Source organism: Oncorhynchus tshawytscha, unplaced genomic scaffold (assembly GCF_018296145.1).
Source record: "Oncorhynchus tshawytscha isolate Ot180627B unplaced genomic scaffold, Otsh_v2.0 Un_contig_1861_pilon_pilon, whole genome shotgun sequence".
Taxonomy (NCBI): domain Eukaryota; kingdom Metazoa; phylum Chordata; class Actinopteri; order Salmoniformes; family Salmonidae; genus Oncorhynchus; species Oncorhynchus tshawytscha.
The window spans coordinates 122746-135612 of NW_024609446.1; the positions used below are offsets into that span (position 1 = coordinate 122746).

The 12867-nt window shown below is 39.3% G+C and overlaps 1 protein-coding gene across 1 annotated transcript; it reads left to right on the forward strand.

Moving 5' to 3' along the window:
- Positions 1–10166: 10166 nt before the first annotated feature.
- Positions 10167–12629, forward strand: LOC121844802 (junctional adhesion molecule A-like). The gene is made up of 8 exons (XM_042315352.1): positions 10167–10296; positions 10379–10459; positions 10585–10620; positions 10899–11162; positions 11482–11572; positions 11730–11769; positions 11899–11979; positions 12083–12629. Exons 1-8 carry the CDS (start codon positions 10167–10169, stop codon positions 12176–12178), a joined length of 819 nt encoding a protein of 272 aa, XP_042171286.1. The 3' UTR covers positions 12179–12629.
- The last annotated feature ends 238 nt before the right edge of the window (positions 12630–12867 follow it).

Genomic DNA, 12867 nt, shown 5'->3' on the forward strand with positions numbered 1-12867 from the left:
TTAATGACCTGACTAGGCTACTTTAAAATGTGTCAACCACAGAACTCACACTTAGGCTACGCCTGCTTCTACTAATACTTACAGTAGACTACTTCTTGTATCCACGCACTACCAGTAAGTTGACTAACAGTACCAGACCTCACCCTTCACTTCACTCTGTAAGTACGCTTTAAGATATTTTGAAATATTGTTTGGTTATTTGTTTTTAGTAATACATCAAGTACTTCAGGGTAAAGTATCATTTTACTTTTTGTTTTATTTGACATGTGTTTTGCCTGTAGGAGAGTTGACCTAGGATCCATAAAATTATGATCTAAAAAGCTAATCTAATCCTGGAACAGCACTCCTACTGTAAGATACTTTCTGAATATGGGCCCTGGACTGTGTTGATGTGTTTAGTTGAGTTTATTCATGTGCATTTATTTTTTTGGTTTCTTTGTTTAGGATTAGTATTCATATGAGGAACAGTGATGTTGGGTTGTGTTTAGGAGTAGTATCAACATCAGACACAGTGATGGTGGATTGTGTTTAGGAGTAGTATTAACATGAGACACAGTGATGGTGGGTTGTGTTTAGGAGTAGTATCAACATGAGACACAGTGATGGTGGGTTGTGTTTAGGAGTAGTATCAACATGAGACACAGTGATGGTGGGTTGTGTTTAGGAGTAGTATCAACATGAGACACAGTGATGGTGGGTTGTGTTTAGGAGTAGTATTAACATGAGACACAGTGATGGTGGGTTGTGTTTAGGAGTAGTATCAACATGAGACACAGTGATGGTGGGTTGTGTTTAGGAGTAGTATTAACATGAGACACAGTGATGGTGGGTTGTGTTTAGGAGTAGTATCAACATGAGACACAGTGATGGTGGATTGTGTTTAGGAGTAGTATTAACATGAGACACAGTGATGGTGGGTTGTGTTTAGGAGTAGTATCAACATGAGACACAGTGATGGTGGATTGTGTTTAGGAGTAGTATTAACATGAGACACAGTGATGGTGGGTTGTGTTTAGGAGTAGTATCAACATGAGACACAGTGATGGTGGGTTGTGTTTAGGAGTAGTATCAACATGAGACACAGTGATGGTGGGTTGTGTTTAGGAGTAGTATTAACATGAGACACAGTGATGGTGGGTTGTGTTTAGGAGTAGTATTAACATGAGACACAGTGATGGTGGGTTGTGTTTAGGAGTAGTATCAACATGAGACACAGTGATGGTGGGTTGTGTTTAGGAGTAGTATTAACATGAGACACAGTGATGGTGGGTTGTGTTTAGGAGTAGTATTAACATGAGACACAGTGATGGTGGGTTGTGTTTAGGAGTAGTATCAACATGAGACACAGTGATGGTGGGTTGTGTATAAGAGTAGTATTAACATGAGACACAGTGAGAAACTATACCGAATATGATCCTCTGTAGCTCAGTTGGTAGAACATGGCACCTGCAATGTAATGGATTTGGTTCCCAGGACCAGCTATATGTAAAATACATGCACACATGACTATATTACTTTGGATAGTTGAGTCTGCTAAATGCCATTATTTTTGGACAGCAGACTACAATAGACCACACAGTCAATACAGCAGGCTTTGGTGATGTTGATTGATGCCTCTGCTAGATAAAGCTACTACCAATACTCAACAACAGAGGAGGCTGGTTAGTAGATATATAGGAGGATGGACTCATTGTATTGGCTGGAATGAAGGAACACCCTCCATTTTATTTTGTTCCTATTACTGCCCAACTGAATGAGGACATCATATGAGGACTGGAGGCTGCAGTAATGTTGAGATGCCAGTAGGTGGCGGTCTAGAACACTGGAACCTTCAGAGGCACTTTGATGCAGATGATGAGGAGGGATGGGAATGGGACATATCTTGCCTCTTTTAAAAATGTAGGCCCACTTCTCAAAATAAGAAATGCAACTATTTTCTGACATGTTGTTTATGCATGTTAATGTCATAAAACCCTGACTAGAATATGTTTCAAATGTGTCAACCTCAGAACTCACACTTTCAGTAGGATACTTCTTGTTTTTTCTGCACTGCCAGTAAGTGTTGTTGGTTTAGATGAACTGACTCAGCATCACCTTCCTGTCATCCATAGACCTCTACAGCCTGAACCATATGAGAGTTCTTTATATGGACATTATAGTGTATGCACTTCATTAGCACTTTATATTCACAGAATAGTATATGAACTACATGCTACATTAGACTATATATGGATAACAGGCTACATTAGACTATATATGGATAACAGGCTACATTAGACTATATATAGATAACAGGCTACATTAGACTATATATGGATAACCTGCTACATTAGACTATATATGGATAACAGGCTACATTAGACTATATATAGATAACAGGCTACGTTAGACTATATATGGATAGCATGCTACATTAGACTATATATGGATAACATGCTACATTAGACTATATATGGATAACAGGCTACATTAGACTATATATGGATAGCATGCTACATTAGACTATATATGGATAACATGCTACATTAGACCATATATGGATAACATGCTACATTAGACTATATATAGATAACAGGCTACATTAGACTATATATGGATAACAGGTTACATTAGAATATGTATAGATAACAGGCTACATTAGACTATATATGGATGACATGCTACATTAGAATATGTATAGATGACATGCTACATTAGACTATATATGGATGACATGCTACATTGGACTATATATGGATAACATGCTACATTAGACTATATATGGATAACAGTAGACACATTGTTTAAATGGTTCTCTGTGTAGTCAAAATATCACGTTGGAAATATGACACATTTAGCTATTTTTAAAAATGTAGTCCCACTCCTCAAATGAAGAAAAGTACATATAGATATGCAGTCTGTTGCACAATTTCTGTTGAAATACAGTAACATCCCTTTTCTGATGTACTGGTCTGGTCATCATGCATGTTAATGACTTAAAGAGGAAGTATAAGGGCAGTTAAATATGTGTGAACAAAATAACTCACACTAACTGACAGCAAGTTGACTCACTGTACAAGACTTCTCCCCTTCACTTCACTCTGTAAGTACAATTGTCAATATCTTGAAATATAGTTTGGGGTTATTTGTTTTTCGTCATGTAATTTAAGGTAATGTATCATTTTACTTGTTGTTCAGTTTTGAGCTGTGTTTTATGGCCAGTATTTATAAAGTGTCTCAGTGTAGGAGTGTTGATCTACGTAGGGATGAGATGATTAATCAGGGTAAAAAGACATGCAAACAAACATTGTAGCTCTGCAGTGTGTGTGTGCATGTGGGCCTAAGTGTGTGTCTGCGTGTGACACAGTTGATTTATCTGAGGGCCCTTCAGAACCAGACTGATAGGGAGTAGAGTTGACATCTATACTGTGTAGGATGTGTTTGAACTTTTCTACATCCATAACAACCAGCTCTCTAGACTTTGATACAGACTCCATGGGCCTTATGGGCCTTCCCAACAGATGCAGGGTACCTACACTACATGATCAAAAGTATGTGGACACCTGCTCATCAAACAAATCATTAAAAAGTCATGGGCATTAATATGGAGTTTGTCCCTGCTATAACAGCCTACACGTTTGGGAAGGCTTTCCACTAGATGTTGGAACATTGCTGCTTGGACTTGCTTCCATTCAGCCACAAGAGCATTAGTGATGTTGGGCACTGATGTTGGGCGATTAGGCCTGGCTCGCAGTCAGCATTCCAATTCATCCCGAAGGTGTTCGATGTGGTTGAGGTCAGGGCTCTGTCAGTTCTTCCACACCGATCTCGACAAACCATTTCTGTATGGACCTCGCTTTATCCACGGGGCATTGTCATGCTGTAACAGGAAAGGGCCTTCCCCAAACTGTTGCCTCAAACTTGGAAGCACATATTTGTCTCGAATATCATTGTATGCCGTATCGTTAAGATTTCCTTTCAAAGGAACTAAGGGGCCCGAACCATGAAAAACAGCCCCAGACCATTATTCTTCCTCCACCAAACTTTAGTTGGCATTTTGGGGGGCTGGTAGTGTTCTGTCATCCACCAAACCCAGAAATGTCTGTCGAACTGCCAGATGGTGAATCGTTATTCATCACGACAGAGAACGCATTTCCACTGCTCCAGAGTCCAATGGTGACGAGTTTTACACCTCTCCAGCCAACGGTTGGCATTGCGCATGGTGATCTTAGGCTTGTGTCCGGCTGCTTGGCCATGTAAACCCTGTTCTAGCAGGGCAGAAATTTGTCAAACTGGAAAGGTGTCATCCTTTGACAGTGCCATGTTGAAGGTCACTGAAGTCTTCAGTAAGGCCATTCTACTGACAATGTTTGTCTATGGAGATGGCATGGCTGTGTGCTCGATGTTATACACCAGTCAGCAATGGCTGTGGCATAAACAGCTGAATCCACTCATTTGAGGAGGTGTCCACATTATTTTGTATATTTCGTTTCCCCACAGGAATAGTAAACCAACAAACATTTGACCAACTGGGGACATTTTGTTGGTCCCCACAAGGTCAAATGCTATCTCTAGGGGTTTAGGGTTAAGGTTAGAATCAGTGTCAGGTTTAAGAGGGTTTCTGTTTATGCTGGTTTCAACCTTTGTGTTGCACGGGCCTATTGCAACTTTCTGCCCTGTTTCTATATTGAACATCCAACCGGTCTGGAGACAGTGGGAGAACATGACAGGCCGAAGTTCAACAGGAGGAAGACAATTATTGATTAAGTGCTGAAGTTAAAAAGGTTTAACTTTAAAACAAATGTTCTAATAAAATCATAATAAAACATGCAAACTGGATCAATTAAATAAATAATCCCACCAAGTGTCACGATCGTCGTAAAGATTGGACCAAGGTGCAGCGTGAGTAGAGTTCCACATCTTTTAATAAATTAAAACTCACAAAACAAGTGAACCGTGACACTACTGGTATGCACACAGGAAACTGTCTGTAGACAAGATCCCACAAAACACAATGAGGAAATGGCTGCCTAAATATGATCCCCAATCAGAGACAACGATAAACAGCTGTCTCTGATTGGAACCAATACCCAGCCAACATAATTCATTAATCACCTAGATGACCCACCTTAATCACTATCACGCCCCAACCAACATAGAGAATAAACAGCTCTCTATGGTCAGGGAGTGACAACAAGAGATGAAGGGATTAGGTGCTCAAAAAATAAGTGCTAGGTTAAAGTGCATGGTATAATAAAATTCAATATTAAATATAAGACTAAACCAGTTAGAATCAGTGTTACGGTTAGATTTAGGGTTTGGAGCTAGGGTTCGGGTTAGGGTTAATAGGTTTTGGGTTTAAGGTAAAGGAAAATAGGATTGTGAATGACTCTGAATTTTGTGTCCCTGCATGGTTAGCTTTACAAGACTGTGTGTGTGTGTGTGTGTGTGTGTGTGTGTGTGTGTGTGTGTGTGTGTGTGTGTGTGTGTGTGTGTGTGTGTGTGTGTGTGTGTGTGTGTGTGTGTGTGTGTGTGTGTGTGTGTGTGTGTGTGTGTGTGAGTGAGAGAGTCACTGGCTGTTTAGCCTCATAGCTTGAGGATAGGTGCTGTCATTGAACCTGGTGGTCATTCTTTAGTCACTGGCTGTTTAGCCTCACTGCTTGGGGATAGGTGCTGTCATTGAACCTGGTGGTCAGTCTTTAGTCACTGGCTGTTTAGCCTCACAGCTTGAGGATAGGAGCTGTCATTGAACCTGGTGGTCAGTCTTTAGGCTGCTGTACAGCTTGATGGACCGTAGAGGATTAAACATTTATCCTCCTATATTTGGGGTTCTGAGAATAAAACAGCTTCAGAACAGTCAAAGTAGAAATGTTTGTTTGCAGTTTTACACATCTGTTCAATAAGTGATTGTTGCTGTTGTTGTTTTGATGATGATGGTGGTGATGATGATGATGATGATGATGATGATGATGATGGTGGTGATGACGACAATGATGATGGTGATGACTATTGTATCCATTAGGAAATTATTTTTGCATCATACATCATGTCAGGTTAAATAGACAGACGTAGACAGACATGCAGCACATTACATACATAGTGCAATAGACTTACAGACAGACAGTATTCACATAGAGAACCATATAGCACAATACAACACAACACAATATGAGCCTGGTTCATTTTCAGTAATGAGGCCCTGTACCCCATTTACAGTTTATACTTCAATGTATCAGGTGGAGTTATTCACCAGCTATAGAGTGAGTTGTTGATTATGTTTCTAAGACTGCAGGGTTGGAGATGCAACAATGGCCTTGAGAACAGCAGGAAGTGTGTTGGTGGTCTTTCTCTGGTCTGTAGCAGGTACGGTCTCATTCTTATCTTTAAGTTGCCCTGTTTATCAAACTACAGATAGTTCTAAAAGCATGACCATTTTTATGTTCTACTGTCGACACATTTGGCGTCTCCACTTCCCTTTAAACAGTTGTCTTTCTCACCTCACTGAGTGAATATTATCTGTGGTTTTCATTCACACTCAACCAAAGAATATCTATGTCTCAACTCAGCAACTATGGAACAAAGTGTTAGTGTGAGTCAAAAGACATTGAACTTAATGTAACGTCCTTGTGATGTCTAACTGTGTTTCAGTGGTACTGGGTCAGAATGGCTGGAGTGTTACATACACCACTCAGAGTATCTGTACCTTGAAGGGTCAACAGTGGAGATGTCCAGCTCTTACACATATCCCAGTGGTACAGTCACAACAACCTTCTGGTTCATAACAAATAATGCTGAGGGGAATCCTGTTTGTCTGAGTGATGACCCAGACTACAAAGGACGTGTGACGTATCGTAGTGATAAGATGAATGGACACACCCTGACAATCACAGACCTGAGAGAGTGACTCAGCTGAGTACAAATTCAGATTTATAACAGATCAGACTGGAGGGAAATATTATGGCAAACCTGGAGTCACTCTGTCTGTTACAGGTACAGTGATATTATATATAGTGTTGATCTGTTTAATCACTCTGTCTGTTACAGGTACAGTGATATTATATATAGTGTTGATCTGTTTAATCACTCTGTCTGTTACAGGTACAGTGATATTATATATAGTGTTGATCTGTTTAATCACTCTGTCTGTTACAGGTACAGTGATATTATATATAGTGTTGATCTGTTTAGTCACTCTGTCTGTTACAGGTACAGTGACATTGTATATAATCCTAATCTGTTTAATTGGTTCTGGAAAATGTTATTGATTTGTACAGAAATAATATAATTAATATGAATGTTGGTATAATAGGAATGTCTGAATTAATAATTTGAGAACGTCCACTCCTGCCTCATTTGAACTAGACAACAGGTCATTGATGGTTTTAACATTGTTATCTACTCCAGACCTGCAGGTGAAGGTGACCACTACATGGTGGTCAACGACACTGACCTGTAGCACCACCTGTACTCTGACTGGTAACCCCACCTACACCTGGTACAGGAACAGTAAGATTGTACAAAAGGACCCCTCCCCTCATACACAATCCACTTTAAAACTGAAGACAGCTTCTACTGTGCTGTAAAAGACATCAATTCTCCTGCAGTGTGTGAGTGTGACTAATACACTTTTAAAGTCTGTCAAAATCATCCAATACATCATTGGTCAGTGTTGATGTTTAGTGAAACAGACATGAGATAGAGCTACTATTCCATTTAGATTAATGGTGGTTGATGTTTAGTGAAACAGACATGAGATAGAGCTACTATTCCATTTAGATTAATGGTGGTTGATGTTTAGTGAAACAGACATGAGATAGAGCTACTATTCCATTTAGATTAATTTGATGTTTAGTGAAACAGACATGAATAGAGCTACTATTCCATTTAGATTAATGGTGGTTGATGTTTAGTGAAACAGACATGAGATAGAGCTACTATTCCATTTAGATTAATGGTTGTTGATGTTTAGTGAAACAGACATGAGATAGAGCTACTATTCCATTTAGATTAATGGTGGTTGATGTTTAGTGAAACAGACATGAGATAGAGCTACTATTCCATTTAGATTAATGGTTGTTGATGTTTAGTGAAACAGACATGAGATAGAGCTACTATTCCATTTAGATTAATGGTGGTTGATGTTTAGTGAAACAGACATGAGGTAGAGCTACTATTCCATTTAGATTAATGGTGGTTGATGTTTAGTGAAACAGACATGAGATAGAGCTACTATTCCATTTAGATTAATGGTTGTTGATGTTTAGTGAAACAGACATGAGATAGAGCTACTATTCCATTTAGATTAATGGTGGTTGATGTTTAGTGAAACAGACATGAGGTAGAGCTACTATTCCATTTAGATTAATGGTTGTTGATGTTTAGTGAAACAGACATGAGGTAGAGCTACTATTCCATTTAGATTAATGGTGGTTGATGTTTAGTGAAACAGACATGAGATAGAGCTACTATTCCATTTAGATTAATGGTGGTTGATGTTTAGTGAAACAGACATGAGGTAGAGCTACTATTCCATTTAGATTAATGGTGGTTGATGTTTAGTGAAACAGACATGAGATAGAGCTACTATTCCATTTAGATTAATGGTTGTTGATGTTTAGTGAAACAGACATGAGATAGAGCTACTATTCCATTTAGATTAATGGTGGTTGATGTTTAGTGAAACAGACATGAGATAGAGCTACTATTCCATTTAGATTAATGGTGGTTGATGTTTAGTGAAACAGACATGAGATAGAGCTACTATTCCATTTAGATTAATGGTGGTTGATGTTTAGTGAAACAGACATGAGATAGAGCTACTATTCCATTTAGATTAATGGTGGTTGATGTTTAGTGAAACAGACATGAGGTAGAGCTACTATTCCATTTTTATGGTGGTTGATGTTTTGAAACAGACATGAGGTGGTTGATGTTGATAGTGAAACAGACATGAGATAGAGCTACTATTCCATTTAGATTAATGGTGGTTGATGTTTAGTGAAACAGACATGAGATAGAGCTACTATTCCATTTAGATTAATGGTGGTTGATGTTTAGTGAAACAGACATGAGATAGAGCTACTATTCCATTTAGATTAATGGTGGTTGATGTTTAGTGAAACAGACATGAGATAGAGCTACTATTCCATTTAGATTAATGGTGGTTGATGTTTAGTGAAACAGACATGAGATAGAGCTACTATTCCATTTAGATTAATGGTGGTTGATGTTTAGTGAAACAGACATGAGATAGAGCTACTATTCCATTTAGATTAATGGTGGTTGATGTTTAGTGAAACAGACATGAGATAGAGCTACTATTCCATTTAGATTAATGGTGGTTGATGTTTAGTGAAACAGACATGAGATAGAGCTACTATTCCATTTAGATTAATGGTGGTTGATGTTTAGTGAAACAGACATGAGATAGAGCTACTATTCCATTTAGATTAATGGTGGTTGATGTTTAGTGAAACAGACATGAGATAGAGCTACTATTCCATTTAGATTAATGGTGGTTGATGTTTAGTGAAACAGACATGAGATAGAGCTACTATTCCATTTAGATTAATGGTGGTTGATGTTTAGTATTGAGAAACAGACTACTATTCCATTTAGATTAATGGTGGTTGATGTTTAGTGAAACAGACATGAGATAGAGCTACTATTCCATTTAGATTAATGGTGGTTGATGTTTAGTGAAACAGACATGAGATGAGCTACTATTTAATATAGATTAATGGTGGTTGATGTTTAGTGAAACAGACATGAGATAGAGCTACTATTCCATTTAGATTAATGGTGGTTGATGTTTAGTGAAACAGACATGAGATAGAGCTACTATTCCATTTAGATTAATGGTGGTTGATGTTTAGTGAAACAGACATGAGGTAGAGCTACTATTTAATATAGATTAATGGTTGTTGATTTTACAGTTCTAAATACTGACACCATTTGAAAAATGCACTTGTGTTTCAGCTGTTGAGGGTCACAGTTATTTCCACGTGACTTACACCCATCAGAGGATCTGTACCTTGAATGGGTCATCAGTGGACATATCCTGCTCTTATACTTATCCCAGTGGTCATACAGTCTCTGAAACAATCTGGTATACAAAAGGAAAACTTAATGAGGCGTCTCAAATCCTGAGCCCGGGGTATGGAGGTCGTGTGGAGTACCTTGGAAATATGCAGAGTGACTCCACCCTAAGAATCACAGACCTGAGAGAGGAGGACTCAGCTGAGTATAAGATTAGATTCAGAACAGATCAGACAACCTGGGAGCCCACCTTCCCTGGAACAACTCTGACTGTCACAGGTAACACTACAGGTCACATCCTATCAATACTGGAAACGATTACTTTATGATGAACTCAGTGTTTTAATCCTCTTTCATTTAGGTCTGCAGGTGAAGGTGACTCCTGCCACTGTGACAGAGGGACAGAAGGTGACACTGACCTGTAGCACCACCTGTACTCTGGGTAACAACCCCACATACGTTTGGTACAAGAATGGACATGTAACCAACCAATCTACCAGTCTGTTCCTAAACCCAGTCAGCAGTGAGGATGCAGGCAGATACTCCTGTGCTGTAGAAGGACATGAGGATCTCCCTCTGCTGAAGAGACTCTCACTGTCACATGTGAGGATGTGTGATCCATCTCCAGTTGTTTTCTTTTCGTAACATCTTCTCTCATCTATTATATCCATTATTTCAATCTATGTCCCAGTTCGATGATTGTACTCATCTCATTACTGTAGTAACTACAAGTACTTCACAAACACTGTATTGTTACATTAATGTCTAAGTTCCACATATTTATATTCATATTTAATTTATTTTAATCATAAGTCCAAGTTCCATGATGCTCCTCATGTAAAGCTCTATGTATGAACAATGTGTTACATATTGTCCACCAGACGGCCCAAAGAACACCTCAGTGTCAGTCAGTCCCTCTGGTGAAATAGTGGAGGGCAGTTCAGTGACTCTGACCTGCAGCAGTGATGCCAACCCACCTGTGGACAAATACACCTGGTACAAGAAGAACGTAACCTCACCAAAAGCATCAGGACAGAGGTACAGCATCACTAACATCATCTCTGAGGACAGAGGAGAATATTACTGTGAGGCCCAGAATGGAAGAGGATCTATGAACTCTACAGCTCTGATGATCATTGTAGCAGGTAAAGTTACATCTTCAATACTTCAAAACAAAACTACATGGTTCAGTCTAATGTTAATACTTTGAATTTGGCTTTTTGTAAACTTTGGTTTATAATTAAACATTGGGTGTACAAAACATTAAGAACACCTGTTCTTTCCATGACATAGACAGACTGACCAGGTGAATCCAGGTGAATCTTTGATCCCATATTGATGTCACTTGTTAAATCCTCTTCAATCAGTGTGGATGAAGGGGAGGAGACACATTTTACCAAATTATATTTGTTTTTAGTTCATTATATCATGCCATTTACTCATATCATCCATATTTTATTATAGGGAAACAAACCTCAGTTCTGACTGCAGCTGTAGGAATCACAGTGTTAATTCTGGTTCTCATCCTCTTTCTCCCTTGCTTCATGTGGTTCAGGTGACATTCTTTTTGTTTTACCTTAGCACCCTGATGTGTTATGAATGCATTAATATATGAATTCATTCATTCATTAATGTGCAAAACTTTATTTGTAACATGTCAACTTCCATTAGAGGTCAGTAGAGAGCAGAACTCACTCTGTCCCTCATTACAGGAGATCCACAGGAGGAAGTGATGTCACAGCAGACACACAGGTGATGATATCAGCTATGCCTCCACCACCACACCTGGTGACATGAATTTACCATGTCACGACAGTCTCTCTCATACTATTTTCACTGTTACCATGACAACTCTCTCTCTCTCTCTTTTTCTCTGCACAGAGTGCCCATCCTGATCCTAACAGTGACACGTACACAGCACTGAACATGAAGACCAGGTCACCAGAGTACGACACCCTGGCAGTAAGTGTGTGTTTGTGTTTGTGTCTGTGTGTTTGTGTGTGTGTTTGTGTCCATACAAATGTTATAGAGTGGTGTGTAATGTGACCATTGTGTTTTCTTTCAGAATGTGAGGGATTCCTCTAGTGACACAGTCCCTCAGATAGATGCTGAGCCCTCAGATTATGAGAACTGTAGAGAACCACCACATAACCTGGACTGAAGGGAACTACCACATAACTTGGACTGAAGAGAACCACCACAGAACCTGGACTGTAGAGAACCACCACATAACCTGGACTGAAGAGATCCACCACAGAACCTGGACTGAAGAGAACTACCACATAACCTGGACTGAAGGGAACTACCACATAACCTGGACTGAAGAGATCCACCACAGAACCTGGACTGAAGAGAACCACCACAGAACCTGGACTGAAGAGAACCACCACATAGCCTGGACTGAAGAGAACCACCACATAACCTGGACTGAAGAGAACCACCACAGAACTTGGATGAAGAGCTTCAGCACCAAACCAAAGCTAGGATTTACACCTCTATTCTCCCGATATCATACTGCTAACATATCTAGAAGGCTTTCCAGATAATGAGCTTTAACGTTTTAGAAAATCATGTCATTATTTTTATTTTCTTGCAAAGTTAAGGAAAGGGAAACTCTCCTCAACCTTGTCAACCTTGTCTTATCACTCCAAAGGGAAACTCTCCTCTCAACCTTGTCTTATCACTCCAAAGGGAAATCTTATCACTCCAAAGGGAAACTCTCCTCTCAACCTTGTCTTATCACTCCAAAGGGAAACTCTCCTCTCAACCTTGTCTTATCACTCCAAAGGGAAACTCTCCTCTCAACCTTGTCTTATCACTCCATTCCTAGTCAATTGTACATCTGAATGC

Coding starts and splice junctions, on each gene's coding strand:
- LOC121844802 (XM_042315352.1), top strand. CDS start 10,167: ATGCAGAGTGACTCCACCCTAAGAATCACAGACCTGAGAGAGGAGGAC. Junction 10,297..10,378: donor AACAACTCTGACTGTCACAG/GTAACACTACAG, acceptor TCTTTCATTTAG/GTCTGCAGGTGAAGGTGACT. Junction 11,770..11,898: donor ATGTCACAGCAGACACACAG/GTGATGATATCA, acceptor TTCTCTGCACAG/AGTGCCCATCCTGATCCTAA.